Source organism: Aethalodelphis obliquidens, unplaced genomic scaffold (assembly GCF_003676395.1).
Source record: "Aethalodelphis obliquidens isolate GAN/ISIS:26980383/991018 unplaced genomic scaffold, ASM367639v1 scaffold48, whole genome shotgun sequence".
NCBI classification, from domain to species: domain Eukaryota; kingdom Metazoa; phylum Chordata; class Mammalia; order Artiodactyla; family Delphinidae; genus Aethalodelphis; species Aethalodelphis obliquidens.
Window position 1 is genome coordinate 1243549 of NW_020837992.1, and position 20765 is coordinate 1264313.

General features: G+C 50.7%; 1 protein-coding gene across 5 annotated transcripts; it reads right to left on the reverse strand.

Annotated features, from left to right (window-relative positions):
- Nucleotides 1-285: 285 nt before the first annotated feature.
- On the reverse strand, nucleotides 286-20420 carry GOLT1A (golgi transport 1A). 5 transcript variants are annotated; one of them, XM_027082701.1, is made up of 6 exons: nucleotides 20232-20420; nucleotides 11084-11175; nucleotides 9887-10065; nucleotides 7961-8024; nucleotides 2537-2657; nucleotides 286-634 (listed from the first exon to the last, which is right to left on the reverse strand). In XM_027082701.1, exons 1-6 carry the CDS (start codon nucleotides 20254-20256, stop codon nucleotides 321-323), a joined length of 795 nt encoding a protein of 264 aa, XP_026938502.1. In that variant the 5' UTR covers nucleotides 20257-20420; the 3' UTR covers nucleotides 286-320. The 5 variants fall into 5 exon arrangements, with proteins under 5 accessions (XP_026938502.1, XP_026938505.1, XP_026938504.1 ...); XM_027082704.1 differs by lacking the exon at nucleotides 11084-11175 and having other exon boundaries at nucleotides 9887-9999; XM_027082706.1 differs by lacking the exons at nucleotides 286-634; nucleotides 2537-2657 and adding an exon at nucleotides 6945-7284 and having other exon boundaries at nucleotides 20232-20414.
- Between the last annotated feature and the right edge of the window lie 345 nt (nucleotides 20421-20765).

The following is a 20765-nucleotide window of genomic DNA, read 5'->3' on the forward strand; positions in this document are numbered from 1 at the left end:
GTGTGTGTGTGTGTGTGTGTGTGTGTAAAAGTACCCATCTGCCCCGAATTGGGGGAAAAAACAACTTGGTGCTTTACCTCTAGTTTTAAAATCATTGACCTTGATAACACTAAAGCCTTCTTAAAACCAGCTGAAGATCCAACTGAGAGAGAAGGGGAACAATCTCATCCGCGCCGCTTGCAAAAATTAGCCACGGATCACAAGCAGGTGAGACGGCAGCATTTCCTTTATTGCTTCAGGAAAAAAACTGCAGGCCCCTCCCACTGCCCCGCCCCCAGCCCCGGCCCCGATTTGGAAGGTCTAAGGCCGCACCTCCGCGCTCAGCCCCGCCCGGCGCCTTGGCCGCGGCTGCCGGGCGGCGCAGTGTGTCGCCTTCCGTAACGTAGACCGAAGGAGTTCCAGTTGTAGGCGGACAGGTCCTTCTCCCGCTGCACCAGCACCGCGCCGCGCGGGGCGGGGATCAGGCGACTGCGGGGGGCGCACAGGCCCGGCAGCTGGGGCCCAGCGGAGCTCTCGGGTGGAGGGCACAGCGAGGCCCCCCGAGGGCTCGGCCCGGCAGCGGCGGGCTTCCTCTCCGCGCACCGCGGGCTCTGCGCCCCGGAGGCCAGGAGCGCCGGAGGTCTGAGCCGCGGGCCTAGGACAGAGCCACAGGGAGAAGCTGACGTGAGGCCGGGGCCCGGGAAAGACGGCTTTGGAACACCTACTCACATCCCCATCCTCTGCTTCCCTTTTGTTCCTTGACCCCCTAGGAAGCTCAGAGCTCCAAGCTCAGCAGCATCTTAGCTTGGGTGCTTAGGCCATTTGCTCCTCCTTCCTTCAATATAGCTTTGATTTCACATGTTTTACAGAATTGTCTTGAATGTCTTTTATATTGATTACTTTTTTTTTTTTAGGAAGCAAGCAGGGTAGAGCTTGGAAATAAAGAAAACTCAAGTATTTGCTGGACACCCAGCTTTGCTCCTCTTCGTGGCCCTCTGGCTGGCCCGCCTGTGCTGGCTCCCACTAGACTGAGCTCCTAGGGCGATTGGGGCCATGTTCATTCATCTCTGAGTCTCTCAGAGTCTTGAAAACAGTGCCTTGCACATACTAGGGCCTCAAAAATGCTTGTTAAATATATAAAAGCTAATGAAAGGCTCGTAGTTACAGAAATGAAGCAAGTGAAGCTAAGACCATTGTGCCTCCACACCCCCAACAAGTGTGACCCCTAAAAGGCTATATAAGGGCTTCAACAAAGAAGGGAAATTATCTGGGTCACCTCAACCAGCTCACCTCCCCCACTCCAGGTATAATCTTTCCCCTTCACACTGAGGGTTAATGAGGCTAATTTGGAAGGCACTCCACATGCGAGGCTCATTAAGTGCACTATACCTTTTAGCAGTAAAGTAGTGCAACTAGCTCTCAGGAGACAATGACCCCAGCAAATTGTGGCAGGAGATCAGTGGAAATGAGGTCTGGGGTGTGAGTGGGTGTGTGTTGGGTGGAGGGTAGTTGGCTTTGAGCCCTGCTCTTCAGTGCCCTGGCATACTCTGGAGAAAAGCGGGCATGGTCCAGAGTTAGTTATAATCTTCCTAGGAGGGCCCTGGGCCTGGCTGAGATGGAAGAGACAATGACTTCCTTTCTAGCTACAGCCACCATCCCAGCAGGAGGATCACTGCTTAGGCTATTGTTTTTAGCATCACCTAAGCTTTTGCCAGAAAGAGCTAAGAGCTCAATGTCCCCAGGGCAGTGATGATGTTATACTCTGGGGGATCCTGCCTCACCCAGAAAGAACACCCGATCCCAGGAGAGAAGACACACTTGGCAAGGGACACCCAGGGCCATGTTCTCTTTGCTTTGGGATAGCTTATGGGCACAGTGATATCTTGTGTATAGAGAGAATGCTGCAAGTTCCAGAGCTAGAGGAACTGAGGTCCCCAGAGGCCAAGCTGACCACCCAGCAGTGTTAAACCCCCCTCCTGACTTGGGGATGAGCACCATCCTAGCTCATGCCCTGTAGAGGGCACTCTTTGGGAGCTCAGTGCCTGCTGGGTTTCTGCAGCATTGGATTGAGTGACTTCGGGAACGTTTCTTTACCTCTTTGGGCCTCAGTTTCTCCAGCTCATCAGTTTCACAATGAACTCATAATGTTGACAGATATTAAGGATCTGTCCTTTTGTGTAGGCTATTTTTTTTTTTTTCAAATTTCCCATAAAGGAATTGAGGTCACTGGTAAGACAAACTTGCATAGTAAATTCCTTCCTAGCAGATCTGCACAGAGAGGTGGTTGGCGGAGAGCAGAGAAAACCATGCAGGAGCTCGGTGGTTAACAAGCACCTGAACCTGGGTGAGCCTCCTGATGTCCGTAACAGTGGCAAGACATTCCTGCTTGCAAGGTTAGCGAGGCCCCTAAACGTGTTGCATGTATCAGTCTTAGGTTTCCATTAAACGCAGCTTTAAATTCACGTCACGAGACTAGCCACATCTGAAGAATATGGTAACTCTCATTTTGCAACAACTCACTTGCTCCCTCCCACCCTTCTTCCCAGACAACACATACCTGTGGCTCTAGGGTTCTCCATGGGCGTCGCCTTTTCTAATGTCTCCCTGAAGGAGACGGCACAGAGGAAAATCGTCAACTGCCAAGAAACCAGCGAGTTCATCGTGGTCCCGGAAGTGTCCTGAGACCAAGACAGAGAGAGGGCGGAGGGGCTAGGTTAGGCACGCCCTCTGGGCTGGGTGATGGGGCAGATCCCAGCATGAAGTGGGGCCCTTGGAAGGAAGGAGACAGCCCCTGCCCTTGGAGGCCCTCAGTGGAGGGATGAGGCTGAACAGACACAGCACAGAAATGGGACTGAGACCACTTGCACCGTATCGTCCAAGCTGAACTCATGCTGGGTGAGAATCATAGGGAGGGCTTCCTGCAGGTGAGGCCAGTAAGGTTAGGAAGGAAGGAGAGAAGGAAAGAAGGGAGGGAGGGAGGGAGGAAGCATCCGTATCAGTGGAAGGGGCAGGACTGCTTGGGTTGGAAAATGGCCGGGATTCTGAACCTCAGGTTTGCTTGAGAGGAATGTTGGAGAAACAAGGAAGGAGATGCAGTGTGGCAGTGAGCAGGGAAAGGTGAAGTGAAGTGGGGCAAGGAGTTCCACTGAATGGAGGACGCTGAGGTCCCCACCTGCTCTCTGGAGCCTGGGAGCAGGCTCTTCTTCCCTCCGTGCTGGGCTCTGCATAAATGACAGCTTTCTGTGCTCCACTCTCCCCACTAGAATGTGCCTTCCTGAACCTGGCCCAGTTCCCTCCTGCTGCAATGGGAACTTAATTCCTTTCCTTTTTCAAGAAAAATGAAGAAAGAGGCAATCATCTTGCTTGCTCTCATAACCCTTCATAGCCTTGAAAACCGTCATTAAATTGTCTTATTGCCTGTAATTCAGGAAAGAGAAAAAAACTTTCCCTGATTTATCAGGTCAACTGTCTCCATATTCTATTCCCCGTGGTCTCTGAGAGGATATGAATATAATCGACTTCATGATTTTGGCTGTTGAGGTGGGAGCTGTGTGCTCTGACCCCCTCTTCATCCCCTTTCCCCTCTCATCCCCACCACCGCCCCCCCAGCTCTTCCAGCTCCCAAGTCTGATTTCTCTTTGAAAAAGTCACCAGGCATTTTGAGACTGTCCAAACATGATTAAAGACAAATTGGTGGAGAGCCAGGCAGCACTGCAGGCTGAGCAGAAGGCAGTGGGTGCCAGATCTAAAGGCTCGAGCCTCCCTCTGTGGTCGAGCGGTAAGGGGGCAGGGCGGGGGGGACTATCATTTGTGCCCGTCAGCTCCTAACGGTGGCTCAGCCCCATCCAACCCTCTGTTGTGGCCCCCACTCCCCTTTCCTCTCCCTGCTCCACCGGGACGCAGGCATGGGGTAGAGTAAGAGTGGGATTAGGAGGACTCAGATCTATAGCCACAGCTCCACCCTCCCTCCCTGTGAGACAAGAGCAAGTCACCTCCCATCTCTAGACGTCATTGCTCCGTGTATAAAATAAGAGCGTTGAGTCAGACTGGCCACCGACTGTCCCCTCAGATGGTCACTTATCCTTGCAGACTTTGACTCTGTGACACCCTGAAACCCAGACCATGGCTTTCTGCACCTGCCTTAAGGCCTGGGGCAGGGCATGGAGTAGAGAGAGGATCAGTCCACTAGAGAGAACGTGTAAAACCATTTCTTTCATGGCTTCAGACCATGGATGCACGGGGTCCAGGTCAGTTCAGAAATCATTCCTGATCGCAGCACCTGGTTGGCGCTATGGGTGCACAGGTGTGCTAAGACGCAGGGTTGCTTCCCCCAGGCCCTCCCCTGGGATCTAGCACAAGAAGTTGAGTCGTAATCAGAATCATCTCAGAATAACATGGTAAATGAGAGGCTGGAGGCACGTGAGCACAGGGTGGGTGGCGAGGCCCGGGGGTGTGTCAGAGCCCATGGGAGCCTGATGTGGAGGGTCCAGGCAGGCTTTCTGCAGGGGGTGGCACCTGAGCTGAGTTTCTGCGCACTGAAGGCAGTCCCAGCAAGGGAGCTGGAGCTGGGTGTGGAGGGAAGTGCAGGCCCTCCAGCCTGCCAGGAGGGTGAAACTTTGCTGGAGAGAGAGTGAGTGATGAGGCTGGGGAAGGGGCCACCAGGGGCTTTATCCCCAGGCGGTGTGAGCCAGAGGGGAATGTGTGTAGATTAGTGTTTCACATGGAGCATTCAGGCTGCTCTTCAGAAGCAGGACGGTGAGTGGGGAAGGAGGCAGAGGGCAGGCTGTGGGGTTAGAAGGTAGTGTTCCTTCTTCATGCTCCTCTCACCTGTATTGCACCCTCCCCATCCCATCATAGGTAGCACTTACCATGAGAACTTTGGGTTTCCCCCACTACCTGTCCCCAGTGCACACCTACACCCCTCCCCCAACTCTTGGTTCACTGCCCAGCACAGGGGCTTTTAACACATGTGGTAGAATTGAGTTGTTTGGAAAAGAACCATCAGCTTCCAAGGGGCCACGAGCTGTCCTGCAGTGGGCATTTTTGTGGTCTCCCTGTCCCAGGGGTTTTGTACCTAGAGAGTAACAGGAATTCCAGGCTTGGTTGGAAAGCTTTTGGGGTGGGGCAGCTCCCTTCTGCGGTGATCCCATCTCTCAGTGCCAGGGCTGGCAGGGTACCCGGGGGCTCTTTGTTTAGGTCTGTGTTTGCCATCCACACATCAGGGAACTGCCCAGAGGAGTCCTGTTGAGCCTGTGAGCCCCAGGAGTTCCCCAGCTCCCTCCAAGAGCTTCTGTAGCCTCTCACTCCAGCCAGAGAGTTCATTCACTGTATTCATTCTTTCTACAGAAAAGAATCCCCAAGGTCCTGGTTTCATAAAGTGCAAGTTAACATCATTTACCCAGACATCCCAGAATAAATCTGGCCGGCCGAGTAATCAGGGAAGATCGGCACCCCCTTGGCCTGCCTGGGACACCTCTGTCAGACCTGGAACTGAATTCCTGCTCCCAGCTTGGGAGCCTCCCTGAGTCCGGCCAGAGCCTTCCCCTGTGTGGGCGCTGCAGCGCACCTACCTTGCCTTGGCTCCGTCCTGAGGGGTCTCCGAGGTGATGACACTGCTTGGCTGAGTGAACACCTGGAGGGAGGGGAGATGGGCTCCTGGGCTCGCTGTCACCAGCTCCCTGGTCACGTCCCTTTTATAAAGCCCACGGTGACGTCTCCAGGCATAGGCCCACCTCTGCCTCCCCCTCCCTCCTCCTCAGACCCCCTCAGAGAGCACGGCGCTCCGAGCCGATGACGGCTGACTCCCGCCTCCTGGTTCTCATGACTGAAATCAGCCTTGTCCTGCCCCTCCAGAAGCCTTCCAAGGCTGGCTTTCTGATTGCCGCTAGTTCTTTCCAGCCTACTCACCGCTTCTCCCCGACCCACTCCAAGAGCCATTCTGCCCCAAACAACATGGAAATGGACTGTTTGGGGGGGGGGCGGAGTGTCAGCGGGCAGTGTTCCCCCTCCAGACAAGTGAGTAGGATGCAGGGGGGGAAGGGGGAGGAGGTGGCACAGTCTGCCCCGGGGGCTCCTTGCTCCCCGTGTGCTCCCGGCTCTGGCAGCTCAGTTGGGGTCTTAGACCAGAAGGCGGCTCCTGGGCTGGGATCTGGGACTGGGTGGGGGGATTGTCTCTTTTTTTCTTCCTTCCTTCCTCCCTTCTTTCCCCAAGCAATTCCTGAGCACGGGCTCAGCACAGGGTTTGGAGATGAACATGCCGAGGTCCGATGGGCGAGACAGGTATGTGAGCAGCTGGCTAAGAAAGCAGCAGCTTTGCAGCTCTAGAAGGTGGGCGTACCTGGGAAGCACTAAGGGAACTCGGAGGAGTGCCTTCCAGCTGCAGTGTGTCCGGAGGTGCTGCTCCTGGAGCCCCACCGTCATGTCCTGTGGCACCTCGATCACACGGTTTTGGAATTGTTGTGAGCCTCGCTTTGAAGTGGGGCAGGTCTCCTTCCCTTTGCACCCTCAGCACCCGCTCCTTTGCTCCGTACAGACACAGGGGCCCTCACAGAGACTTATTAAATGTACGCATTGCAGGGGACTCCTGTCTCTTTCTTGGGCCTGCAAGGATGCGCTTTACCCTTGAATAAAGTGCTTCCCAGGACAGAGACTGGGGCCCTTGGAAGGTAGGGGCTATGTCTCTACCTCAGCACAGAGGCTACCTGGTGGGTGAGCTGTGCAGACATCCACCTAATTAATGGCTGAGAAGCACTTCCCACCATGATGGGGATTAATACCCATTACTTGTTTAATACCTCCTGCTAACAGGGGCTTGCAAACATATTATCTCACTCATTAGGACTAGTAGACACGGGGGTAAGAATGATAGGTCATGAGAGCAGGCCTGCTTCTTGCCATGTGTGTGGGCCTGCCCTGAGTCAGAGAATGGACTTAATGGGCTACAGACACTGACTTTGAGTCTCAGGCACATTTACAGCTTGGGGATTTAATCTTTGCTTTTCCTCTGATAAATACAGGGTGGGGTGTGATCCCCGTTCAACCTCCACAGGACCTGGATCTCTGCTCCCAATGGTCCTGACAGCGTCTTGCATTGACTTGGGGATTTGAGGTCAGTCACTCGGCTCCATCCTTCCTTCTGGACTTGGAGAGGTCCGGGTATGATGGGGAGATGAGTCAGTGTGGGGTGGGGGCCTGAGGGGGTGGCCCCCATTTCCTTTCCAGCCCCCTGAACCAATGATTCAAGTTCAAGCAGCTTATCTCTGCTGTTCAGACCATTGAGCTGGTGCCTTGAAGCCTCCGGAACAGCTGTGGGAGCCAAGAATCATTACTCCAGACAAAGAGCGCAGAGCAGACTCAATATCTAGGTTATTACGAAGCTGGCCTTGAGAGCTGGGAGCAGTGCCAGGCGCAGATATGGAGAGGGGACAGCGGGGGTGTGTCCAGGGGGCGGGCATGTCAAGGTGCTGGCTTAGAGCCTCTCTGAGCTTCTCAGAGAGCTTGTATTCTGTCCGGTGCTTCAGAGAAAGGGAGGGGCAGGGGCTAGGGACCACTGCCCCATGCCTGCCTCAAGGAGAGGACAGAATCTGCCACCTGATTTTCCTGTTGTCACTGGCTGTCACACATCCTCTCTCTGCCTGGGGCCCAGACTCAGCCCTCTCTCCGGAAGTCTGGCACGTTCTGGCTGGGTCACCTAGACTCCCTAAGGCTCCGTTTCTTTGGCGGTAATAGGGAGCTACTGACAAACACCGTTCTCTACACCCACACCTTTGGCACAACTGCTCACACCCGTCATCTCATCTGCTATTGTCAAATGGAGAAGGTAGAGGGAGGGGAAGAGGAGCTGAGGCTGGCCCACCTGGGGAAGGGGCTTTGAGGGGAGATGGGGAAGTGTCCACTGCGCCTGGGGCTGCTGTTCTACTAAGTCCATGTGCTTCCCCCACCCCAAGGCACCGCCACCAAGCCACACGCATAATCCACTTACCACGCTCAGGAAGGGGATGTTGGAGGTATTGCCCAAGAAGTCAAAGGCGACAGAGAAAAAGCCCCTAGGAGCAGAGAGGAGGAGGGAGTGGTCAGTGATGGCCCCAGAGGGGAGGATGAGGGCAGCGAGGCTGAGGTCCCCCCTAAGGCTCCAGCTTTGGCTCCCAAGAGAATGGGCTCCTGGGCACTGGGGGTGGGCGTGCTTCTGCACCCCTGTTTTTTTGAGAGGCAGCCAAGTGGAGTAGTTAAGAATGAAGGCCCTGAGGTCAGACTCCCTGGGTTCAAATCTTGGCTCTACCACTCACTGGCACTGTATAAACTTAGGCAAATTTCTTCACTTCTCTGAATCTATTTCCAGCTGTAAAATGGGGTTAATAATAATCGTATCTGCATCATAGGGCCTTACACAGAGAAATGCTTGGGAAATGTTTATTTTTATTATTATTTTTCCTGGGCTCCAGGCATGGATCGCTATTGGAGGCTGCGCTCACTATTCTCCCCCACGCCTCGGCGCCCCATTCTTACCACACACACCCTGGCATGGACGGGTGATCCCTCAAAGGGCTTGGAGGCATGGAGGTTGGTGTGGGAAGGGGAGCAGAAATCTGAGTTCTGGCTGAGCTACTTCCTTTCCCTGGGCCTCAGGTCCCTGAGGTTCGCTTGGGTCTCTGAGGTCTCTTATAGCTCTGAGTTTTTTTTTTTTTTTTTTGCCCCTTCCATGCTGCTGCAAGGTGTCTTTCTCAAGGTTTACTTTTGGTTCGAACTGCTGAGTCTGTAGTGGCCCCACTCACACTTCCAAGTCCTCAATAAATGGTAACTATTGTCAGAGTTAGTCTTCTTCGCTAAATTGCAAGTTCCGCAGGAAGTTTCTCCTCGTTTAGTGCCATATCCCCACACCTAGCCCTGTATTTGGCACGTAGTAGGTACTTTTTATATATCTGACTATTTGAATGAATGACTGTTTGAATAATGACATCGTTGAAAAATAATGGGTGGCAGAACACATGTGAGAGAATTTCATTTCCTGCAACCACACTACATGATGTCTCTGAAGTCTAGGGCATCGGGCCGATCAGGTGTTTTCAAGGCTACACTGAGTAAGCTGATGGTTCCGATTAGCCTCAGGTTCCTGGTCCACAGCTCCTTCCCATGAGTCCATAAGCCATGATTCTTCTAGCCCACATCATCCCCATCCCACCCCTGTTCTCTCCACAGTGCCCCAGAGGTGGTCTTCCTCAGTATCCTTTTCTTTCTTCTCCTTAAGGACCCTTCAGTCTTCTCTGAGACCCTACCCACCCCTCAAGGCCTGTCTCAGGTCCTGCTTCCTCTGGGACACCTCCCTGGCCCTGATGGAGGCCACACACCTTTGCTGAGTTCCACCGTGTCTTTCACCAGGCCCAGGCTGACACTGGACGGGCCGAAGCCAGAGACACCTCGGTCAAGTTCAGATCCTTTGCATACTACTTGTGAGAGCTCGGGCAGGGCTCCGAGCATTGGTTTCCTGATTTGCAAGTAGAGGACAATCCTACGATGGGTTGTGGAGATGACAAAATGAGAGGATGCTTGTGAGCATGTCTGGTGCATGTGAGGGGCTTAGTAGATTTTAGTTCACTGTCCTTCCTCCCTATCTGGATGGCCAGACTTGGGGGCAGGTCCTGTGTCTCCTCCCTGGTGACAGGCACAGTGATGGGGACACAGCAGGTACTCCATGTTTACTGATGGATGGGCTGATTCTTCCAACTTATCCTTCGGCCTACGGTTGGTGTCCACCTGATGCTCCTCCCCATTTTCAACCCTTCCGAGGCTCCCGTCTCTTGCAGGATAAAGTCCAGCTTCTGTATGCACTGCTGGTCATGCTGCCCAAACCTGACCTCAGCCGTTCAGAGGCCCTGGTGGGCCCATCCAGGGGAAGGGGACCTGCACTCACTTGAAGAGGTTAAAGAAGCCATAGGTTTCCAGGAACATGCCCAGGAGGGGCCAGCGCAGGAGCACGATGACCACGCCCCCCAGGAAGAAGCTGGTCCCCTTGAGCTTGTGCCTCTGGAAGAAGAAGGAAAACGTCTTCCTCAGGCCGATGATGAGGGAGAGGCCAGTCAGGAACAGCAGCTGTGGGAGAGGGAGGGGGTGGGTGTGAGAACAAACACCCTGGCTCCCTCTGCTCCCTCGGGAGTCAGGGGCCAGGCCTGGAGCTGCGCATCAGGCATGCGGCAGGACTTGCTAACTCTTCAAGGAGGGATAATATTGGAGAGGGTGAGTAATTTGAACTGCTTAGGAACAGAAGTGCCCAGAGGCAGGGTGGACCAGGAGACCTTTGAAGGTCTCTAGCTTGTCACCCAATTCGACCCAATTTCTTGGATCCCAAGCACTTATATGATATCATTTCTCATCACACCTCCTAAGTAAGATGGGAAAGATAGTGAGATTCTCTCCATTTTACAAAGGTGAAGGCTGAAGCCTGAATAGGTTAGGCAGCCACACCCAGAGCCACAGGGCAGTGTCAGGGCTCCAGCCTGTGGCAGCATTCTCCAGGCCCTCCACTCTATGGCCCTGTCACCACCTTCAGCTTGCCCCCCAACGATCCCTTAAGAGTGCCTGGCCTCCTGTCAAACTTAACTCTCTGGCTTTCTTCCAGCACGTTCCATGCTTTCCCTCCCCTTCTCCATACCTCTTCTCTTGTTCCATCCACCTGGAAGTGCTTTATCCTCCCCACACTCACTTATTTTTCTAGATTGTTTTTCATCCTTCTCCCACAGGGCGCGCTCTCTTTTCTCCAAGCACCTTGTTTCATATTAGATGCGTTTATCTTACAGTGACTTTACCACTGCCCCTGTCTTCCTCCCCAGTCGTGTATGTTGATGTGACATTCCTGTCCCTAGGTGGTGGGATTCTCACGGGGCGTCTGATTCATCTTGGTACCCTCAGGGCCTTGCCCAGAGCTTGGCATGAGAATCCAGGTCCTTAGATTCTCTGTGCCCCATAGGCCTCCCCATCCATCCCCAGCCACCCCTTGCCTGCCTGCGCTTGGTGGTGCCCAGCGCCTGGATGGGCTCGATCTGAATAAACTCAGGGCTGACCCTCCTGGCAACGGAGACCTCAGGTAGGTTCACAGGGCTTGGGGACTCACGTTTCCGAAGGCCAGGAGCACCGAATCAAAGTACAGGAACATTCCAAAGAGGATGAAGAAGATGCCGAAGCCGGTGGTGCCCACACCAATCTCTGCAACGGGCAAGGAGGCTGTGGTGGGATGGGCTTTGGGGAGCAGCTTGGGATGCTGAAACTTCCCCCCATTGCCGCTGGACAGGTTCCCTCTGGGGGGCGGGGGATGGCATGGCTCCATTGCCATCCAGGAATCTTGGCTTCTGTGCTCTCAGGGAATGACAGGAGGGGAAGGGAAGGATGGGCACGAATCTATGTTTAGCACCTGGAAACTGCTGGTCAGTTCTATATACTCTGGCGTCCTGTCCTCACAACATCTCTATGAGGTAGCTAGTGATACTCTCACCACTTTCTATTTTCAGTTTCCTCTTGTCTTCAAATGCCACGTCACCTAGATCATTATCGGGTTTGGGTCTCTGGCTGAACACAACCCTCTGCCTACTCTGTTCCTGGCCTCTTGCTTTTGGGAGCCGCTTGATGCCCAACTCACACCAGGGCCAAAGGGTACCACTGAAAACTCACAACTGCCCAGCTGGCCTGCCCTATTTCAGGAGGCTTGCCCTCCTGAACAGCTCTTTACAGTGTTTCCTTCCTTCTCTAAACCGCCCCGCTTCCCAGCCTTCCGATGACGACCTCTCACACTTGACTGGGAAAGAGAAGTCATTGACCAGAAATGTGCTCATCACCTCGGAGTCTACACCACAGCCAGCACCGTGGCTGCCCTGCCACACACCCCTCGGAACCCTAACTTCAGCCACAGGTGGGTCCCAGCAGCAGCGTGTCTTTTGCTTTGTGTCTCCTCATTCTTTGAACTACAGGAGTTGGCTCAGAGCCAGGGAGCCCAGCACAGATAGGCTATTTAGGATATGAAACTCCCTTTCTCTTAAACCCCCTCCATCACACAGAATTGTTAATTTTACTTTATCTGTGCCGCTCTGGTAGTCAACAAATGACAGTTCATTGTGTTGCTTCATTTTTAAATTGAATCAAGTTGAAAATTTTATCTTAAATTACAATAAAATACAAGTAAAATTTATCATCTTAACCATTTTTAGGTATACAGTTCAGTGGTACTAAGTACATTCACCTTGTTGTTCTATCACCACCACCCACATCCAGAACTCTTTTCATCTTGCAAAACTGAAACTCTGTAACCTCTAAACAACTCCTCGTTCCCCGCTCTCTCTGGCAACCACCATTCTACTTTCTATGGTTCTGACCAGTCTAGGTACCTCATATGATTGGAATCATACAGTACGTGTCTCTGTGTGACTGCCTTATTTCACTCAGCATAATGTCTTCAAGGTTTATCCATGTTGTAGCATGTGTCAGAATTTCCTTCCTTTTTAAGGCTGAATAATATTCCATTGTATGCATATACTACATTTTGTTTACCTAGTCATCTGTGGATGGACGTGGGTTGCTTCCACCTTTTGGCTATTGTAAATAATGCTACTGTGAGCACGGGTGAACAAATATCTCTCCGAGACTCTACTTTCACTTCTTTTGGGTATATACCCAGAAGTGGAATTGCTGGGCCATGTGGTAGCTCTATTTTGAAGTTTTTGAGAAACCACCATACTGCTTCCCACAGAAGTTACACCATTTTACATTCTCGGTAGTGGTGTACAAGGGGTTCCAACTTCTCTACCTCCTCACCAACACTTGTTACTTTCTGTTTTTTCGCTTTGTTTTGTTTTTGATAGCATCCATCCTAAGGGGTGGGAGGTGGTATCTCACTGAGGTTTTGATTTGCATTTCCTTGATGATTAGTGGTGTTGTGTATCTTTCATGTGCTTGTTGGTCATTTGTATATCTTCTTTGGAGAAGTGTCTATTCAAGTCCTTTGCCCATTTTTAAAACAGGTTGTTTGGGGTTTTTTGTTGTTCAGTTGTAGGAGTTCTTTGTATATTCTGTATAGTAACCCCTTATCAGATACAAGATTTGCCAATATTTTCTCCTATTCTGTAGGTTGCCTTTTCACTCTGTTGATTGTGTCCTTTGATGCACAGAAGTTTTAAATCTTCATATAGTCCAGTGTATCTATTTTTTTCTTTAGTTGCCTGTGCTTTTGGTATCACACCCAAGAAATAATGGTCAAATTCAGCATCATGAAGCTTTTCTCCTATGTTTTCTTCTAAGAGTTTGTTTTAGTTCTTACTTAGAGCTAAAATGAACTTTGAGTTAATTTTTACATATGGTGTAAGGTATGGGTCCGATTTCATTCTTTTGCCTGTGAATATCCAGTTTTCCCAACATCATTTGTTGAAAAGACTGTCCTTTCTCCATTGAATGGTCTTGGCACCCATGTTGAAAACCATGTGGCCATATATGCCAGGGTTTATTTCTGGGCTATCTTTTATATTCCATTGGTCTCTATGTCTGTCTTTATGCCAGTTCCACACTGTTTTGATTACTGTAGGTTTGTAATAAGTTTTGAAATCAGGAAGTTTGAAACCTCCAACTTTGTTCTTCTTTTTCAAGATTGCTTTGGCTATTCAAGATCCCTTGAGATTCCATGTGAATTTTAGGATGGATTTTTCTATTTCTGCAAAAAATGCCATTGGGATTTTGATAGATTATTGCATTGAATCTGTAGACTGCCTTCTGTAGTATTGACATCTTAACAATATTAAGTCTTCCAATCCATGAATATGGGTCTTTCTACCTATTTGTGTCTTTTAAAATTTCTTTCAGCAACATTTTGTAGTTTCCAGGGTACAAGCCTTTTGCCTCCTTAGTTAGGTTTATTCCTAAGATTAGGTTTACTGGCTAAGTTATATTTACAACTGAAAGAAAATGAAACACAATCATCTTTCAGGTAGGTAGTTAATCTTTCCTAATCTGTTACCATACAGACCTTAAGAGGATTAGGATCAGTTCCAGTATAGAAATAAGGCCAAAGGACTTTAAAAGATCTTTAAAAATACAGAGATGAGATTTATTGTTCAAATTATGGATTGAAACCTCATTCAACTCATATTCTAGAAAAATGCCAGTCTAACTGGGTCTCCATTTTGGCAGAGCTGGGTTTGCTAGGAATGAGTACAACATCATTTCTCTCAGCATATCCCCCCTCCCACCCCCGCTGCCCAGAATCCAACTGCTACTAATGGCAATTCCTCCTGTTTCTGACAAATCTCCGTAATCTATTTAAGTTTGTTTCCTGTTTCCATGTCCTAGAATGCCTGCCTGAATTAAATCTCTTAGAACCCAAGACACTGGGTAGAGTACAACCCCCTTGGTCATTATGAAGTTTGTGTTCTGTCTTTCCATGTTGCATGATTTTTCTACCCTCAGAGACAGTGAGTTGAGGATCTAGAAGTACATCTATCTTGTCATGATAATTTTACACGGGCCAGGGTACTGTGGAGGAAGACCACAACCATATTTCTTTAATCTGAATGACAAAGGTATTTTAAGTTTTTATGCCCGTTATAAAAATCTCTTATTAGCTTACACTCACCATAAAAATAGGTCAGTTCTGACAATACACCCTTCCGGTCTATCTCCCTTAGTAGATATTTTTGTGTGGAAACATAACATGGGCATTTTATTGGGTTTTCATTTTGTTTTGTTAGAATATCCACATGCCCATGCTGTAAACACTTAAGTACAGCCTCTTACTCATTTTGTAGAAATCATACATTTCTCAAATTCATATTTCATGTCTTCTATATTATACTTTTTTCTGCAACAATGATTTGCTGGCTTGTATGGTTATTACTTTTCCGACTTGTTCCACACTGCCCTTCAAGGGCTGGTGCATTTCCACAATTTTTCTGCAATGGAGGCAGCCTTCTTTATGGGCCACAATTAGTGCTTCCAGCGTTCAGCGGAGAAACTACACAGTACCCCACAGAAAAGGGTCAGAAACTGTGTTTTTCACACACAAGCCTCAGACCTTGCTCTGCCTCTCACCTGTGGAGTAGCTGAGGGATTTCAGTCAAATTACCAGCCAGGGGCTACTCCTGAAGTTCTTCTTGGGGCAGAAAGCATGGCAGAGAGGGTGGGGGATGGGACACATCACCAGGAGTGACAGCAGTGCCTGCATCCCCAGGATGCAGACAGTTGGGGCAGCGCACCCCTTGCTGGAGGTCACCCAGTCTCCAGGCTCTGGGGCAGAGAACAGCTGGGAGACTGACGGAACTCTCCAGAGAGGCCTGGCTCTCCAGGGCGCCACCTGGTGAGAAGTGGGGGCCTCCCCAGACCACAGAGAACAACTGGGCTGATGGCTGCTCCAAAGTCCTGTTTAGATCCCGCCCTGCAGCACTAACTGAAGCCGGGTTCAATGTCTTTCTTGCTTCCAGAAGCAGCTACAGCTCCAAGGAACGCAATATCCCCTGGAGCAGGCGGATGGGTCCCTCTGGTCTGAGGCTGTGCAAGGGAGCCTCAGACACCATTCACTTTCTCTCTCCCTCTCTCTCTCTTCTTTTTTTTTTTAAATTTATTTGGCTGTGTTGGGTCTTCATTGCTGCTCACGGGCTTTCTCTAGTTGTGGCAAGCAGGGGCTACTCTTCGTTGCGGTGTGCGGGCTTCTCATTGTGGTGGCTTCTCTTGTTGCAGAGCAGGGCTCTAGGCGTACGGGCTTCAGTAGTTGTGGCACACAGGTTCAGTAGTTGTGGCTTTCAGGCTCTAGAGTGCAGGCTCAGTAGTTGTGGCACACGGGCTTAGTTGCTCTGCGGCATGTAGGATCTTCTCCGAACATGGCTCAAACCCGCGTCTCTTGCATTGGCAGGTGGATTCTTAACCACTGTGCCACCAGGGAAGCCCAGCAGGCAGATTCTTAACCACCGCCAGGGAAGTCTCTCTCCCACTTTTTAAAAAATCAATATCAAATGGACATAAAAGTTGCAAGTACAGTACAAAGAATTTTTTTCCTGAACCATTTGAAAGCAGTTGCCACCGGCTACCTCATCGCCCCTGAATACTTGGCTGTGGTTTCCTTTATTCTCCTATACAGCCAGGACACAACGTCAAAGTCAGGAGATTAACACTGATACATTACTACCATCCAACCCTCAGACCCCATTCAGGTTTCATCAGTTGTCCCAGTCATATCATTCACGGCAAGAAGATCCAATTCAGAATCACATGTGGCATGTGGTTGCCATGTCTCTTCAGGCTGTTTTGTCTGAAACAGTTCCTCAGTCTCTCCTTGACATGACCTTGACACTTATGAAGATTTGGGCCAGTTATCCTGTAGCTGTCCCTCTGTTTGGGTTTGTCTGATGTTTCCTCGTGACTAGGTTCAGGTTATGCAGAGATATCAACAAGAGGTGATGCTGTGTTCTTCTCACTGCATCTATTAGGTGATGCACAGCTCCAATTTGACCTGTTACTGAATGATGCTTCTTTAAGTACTTCATCAAGGCGGAGTCTGCAGGCCCCTCCACCATAAAGTTACTCTCCAGTTTCCACCCCAACCCTTCCAGGATGCCCCCCTCCCCTGGCCTGGCACCAGGCAAACCCCAGTGTGAACCCACCAGCCCGGCGAGGGCCCTGACACCCGCCCTGGGCACCGCCCCCCTGCTACCTCATGGCTTTAAGACTGAATTGTTCAGGAAGAGGAAGGAGGCAAAGGGGAAGAGAAAGAGCCTTGTTTCTCTTTTCAAAATTAACAACAGTGATTAATAGTAATAATCGTTAACACTAATGAACACATGGTGCCAGGCAGTCCAAGCACTTTATGTGTATTAACTCGTTTAATTTTCATAACTGCCTATGAGGTAGGTATGCTCTAGCCCCATTTCACAAACAGAACGGAAACACTGAGCGGTCTTAACCTGTGCCCAGGGGTGCACAGCCAACAGCTGGCAGAACCAGGGTGTGAACCCAGTAGACTGGCTCTAGAAAAAGTGCCTTTCACCAACCCTGTCCGGTCCACTTCTGCCCCCACCCCCTCTACAGAGAGGCTCTTGCTTGGGCCTCCCATGACGTCCACGTTCCCAAATCCAAAGGAGAGGGGTCGGTCCTCATCTGTCAGCAGTTGGCCACTCCCTTCTTGAAATAGCCTGTGGTGGGTTCCGTGACACCATATTCTTGATTTCTTTCCTGCTGTCTGGCCACTCTTTCCCAGGCTTCTTCACCAGCTCCCACTTCTTTCTCTTCTCTTGGGGTTTGAATTGCTCAGGGCTTCAGCTCCAGCTCATTTCTCTTCTCATTCTAGTTTCACACGAATTTACACATCTTTAAGTATCTCTTGTGTGCTGACAGTGTTGATATTTATCTTTCTCGTCCATGCCTCCTTTGAGCTTCCAAACTCCTATCCAGCTGCTTACTTGGCATATCTGCATGGTTTTCTCTCTCCAAGGCATCTTGAACTCAACAGGTCCAAACTGAGCTATTGATTTTCCTTCCTTAAAGCTGCACCTGGCACACTTTTCCCCAAATGAATGAAATGTCATCACCACCCACTCAGCAGCTCGAGGCAGAAGCCCAAGAGCCATCACTGAGTCTCCCTCACTGTTCCTACCATCCCTCCTCCATTCAATCCACAGCTAAGTTTTATTGCTTCTTCCTCCTAAATGTATCTTGAAAGCTGTCCATTTCTCTCCACCCTTACCACTTAATTCTAAGCCACCATTATCTCTTTCCTGGACTCCTGCGACATCCCCCAGTCAGTCTCCTGCTTCATTCCTGCCACCCTCTTATCCCTTCTCCACACAGCAGTCAGGGGCCTTGGAAAACATATTAGCACAGCGTACAATCCGTCATGGCTTCCCACTGGCTTAGAATGCAACAGAGTCCTCCCACCCATGCCTTGGCTTACAGGCCCTGTAAGCCAAGGGGCCTAGGCTTGCTTGTCCAACTTCATCTTCTGCCCTTGCCTGCCATACTCCAAACACATCATTGTTTCCATGACGAGCCTTCCTGCGTCGGGGCCTTTGTACATGCGGTTTCTCCCCACTTGCTATCTGCCCAACACACACTCCTTCAGGTCTCAACACAAATGTCGGTTTCTCAGGGAAACCTGGTCCACTATCTGTTCCCGACTTAATCTGGTTCCCTCATATTTTTTCTCTTCGTAGGACTTACTTAGCACATTCTTCATAGAACTTAGCCCGTTTTGATTTAATGTTGGCTTGCCCCTGGGCTCAGGCCTCAGCCCTCTTCTATTTTTTCCCCTAAGTCAGTGTTTCTCAACTTGGGGTGGAGGGTGGGGCTGATGGGTAGGTTGGCAATTTTGTTCCCCTGGGGACATTTGGTAACATAAGAAGACGTTTTGATGGTCACAAGTGGGAGTGAGAGTGTGCTACTGCCATCTAGTGGGTAGAGGCCAGGGATGCTGCTAAAATCCTACAATGGACAGGACAGATCCCCCTCCCCCCCAAATGTCAGTAGTGGGGAGGCTGAGAAACTGTGCCCAGGCGATCTCATGGTTTTACATACCATCCCTACGCTGGCAACTCCCAAATTTCTCTCCGTTGCAGACTAATATACCTGACTACCTACTTGACATGGAACTCGACATGTCTAAAACCCAAATCCTGCCTTCCCCACTACTCAACCCTTCTAATTGCTCAGGCTGAAAATATTGGAGGCATTCTTGAATTCTTTCTCTCACAACCCACATCCAGTCCATCAGCAAATCCTTTCAGCAATTTCCTCAGCGCAGATCCAGCACTGACTACTCCCCACCAGTTTGCTGCTACCACCCTGGTCTCCTCCACTGTCTCTCACCTCAGAACTGGTCTCCTCCATCACCTCTCACCTCTGAACTGGTCTCCACTGCCTCTCACCTCAGAACTGGTCTCCGCCATCTCTCACCTCAGAACTGGTTTCCTCCATCACCTCTTACCTCGGAACTGGTCTCCTTCACCACCTCTTACCTCGGAACTGGTCTCCTTCACCATCTCTTGCCTCAAAACTGGTCTCTCTGTTGCTGACCCCACCCCTCCACAGTCTGTCTATTCTCAATCCAGCACCCAGAGTGATCTTTTAAAAATATAAGCAGATCATATCACGCCTCTGCACAAAACCTTCTAATAGTTTCCCATCTTATGGAGATAAAACCAAAATTCTTACACAGCCTGGCCTCTGAGTGACCTCCCTGACTATCCTCCTATTGCTCTCCCCTCTCCTCACTTTGTTCCACCCACACCAGCCTCCTTGTTTGTCAAACACACCAAAATATGCTAATGCCTCAGGGCCTTTGCACTGGCGGTCCCCTCTTCCTAGAACATTTTCCCCCCCGGCCCCAGACAGCTGCGTGGCTTTGCTCCCTCACTTCCTATGGGTCTCTGTATAAAAGTACCTTCCCAGGTAAGCTTAGTGACCACTCTATACAAAACAGTCACCCCTCCTACCCTGCACTCCCAAGCCTCTTTACCCTGTTTTATTTTTGTCCAGAGGGAGGTATCACCATCTGACATACTACATACTGACTTCATCTACTAATTACCTGTTTCCTCATCCTGGAACATAAGCAGGGACTATGTCTGTTCCATTCACTGTTGCATACCCTGTGCCCAAAACAGTGCTTGGTACATAAAGGAGACAAATTTGTTCAGTGAATGAATGAATATTATCTCCAGTTCACAGATAAGACACTGGCTTTAAGTAACTCACCCAAATGAATCTTATAGAGCCACAGTTTTCACCACTTCTCCTGGACCTTGGGACTACCTCCCTGCCCTCTTCCCTGAATAAAGGGGAAAGATATTTAGGAGTGAGGACAGAGTGATTTGGGGAGGGGATTTGAGTTTAGTTTCTGATAAGAAGGAGCCAGGGCCACAGGCTACCCTAAGAGTTTGTGGGGGAAAGATGTCTCAATAGGCAGAGGCCTTCTAGGTCCACCCTTGTAGTATCCCATGTTTAAGAATCCTGAATGGGGAAGGGACCAGCCTGAGTGGTGAACTTGCCAGTTCCTCCAGGCACCAGCCTCTGGCTACCTGGGGGCCCTGGGCAACCCCCCAACCCCTGGAAGGCAGGGAGCCACACCCGGCCCTGGCCGTGCTGCCTGAAGGATGCCAACAGGGCAGCTCCCAGCCACTAGCTCCAGAGGTCGCCTTGCAGGTTCCCCAGAGAAAGATCCCGGCTGGGAGGGGCTGCATCTTGACCCACCCTAGCCGGTCCAGCCAGCCCCCTCGACAGCACCAGCCCCTCGCACTCACTCTGCCATTCGGTGATGGAGATCATGCTGCGGGCTGCCTGGGGGACCTCCCGGGTGGAAGCTGGCAAGGGGTGAGGAGCCCAGAGGACCGAACTTGTACATGCCCAAGGGAAGCTGACCCTTGGTAAGTTGTGAAATGAGCCTCTGGTAAATCATTAACTCCCCCTAGACAGACGCGCGCGCGCACGCGCGCGCACACACACCTCCGGGTTCTTCCCAGAGGGCACTGCTCCCACCCACGCGCTCCGCCCACTCGGAGAAGGCCACTCCCATCTGACCCCTGTATTCCCCACCACCCCGTGCCCTGAGGCTGAGTTCAGCTGTTTCCATCTCTTTTGCAAAATTTGGACTCTTTATGGAAGAATTGGGATTTAGGAGTACCTGGATTCCTTACTGGCTTGGTGGAAGGTGTGGGAAGAGTTGGGATCTGTCTCTCTCTGGAAAAGTACTAAATTCATCTTGTAAGTAGTTTGCTCGCTTTGTGCCAGTACCCATGCTAGACACTAGGGGCGACAAACAACTGAGTAAAACCTGT

What these genes read in the sequence shown, in the direction of transcription:
- GOLT1A (XM_027082701.1), bottom strand. Translation starts at nt 20,256, where the DNA reads ATGATCTCCATCACCGAATGGCAGA. An exon ending in CTCCATCACCGAATGGCAGA is followed by an intron (nt 11,176 to 20,231) that starts GTGAGTGCGAGG and finishes TGCCCGTTGCAG; the next exon opens with AGATTGGTGTGGGCACCACC. An exon ending in GGAGAACCCTAGAGCCACAG is followed by an intron (nt 635 to 2,536) that starts GTATGTGTTGTC and finishes GCTCTGTCCTAG; the next exon opens with GCCCGCGGCTCAGACCTCCG.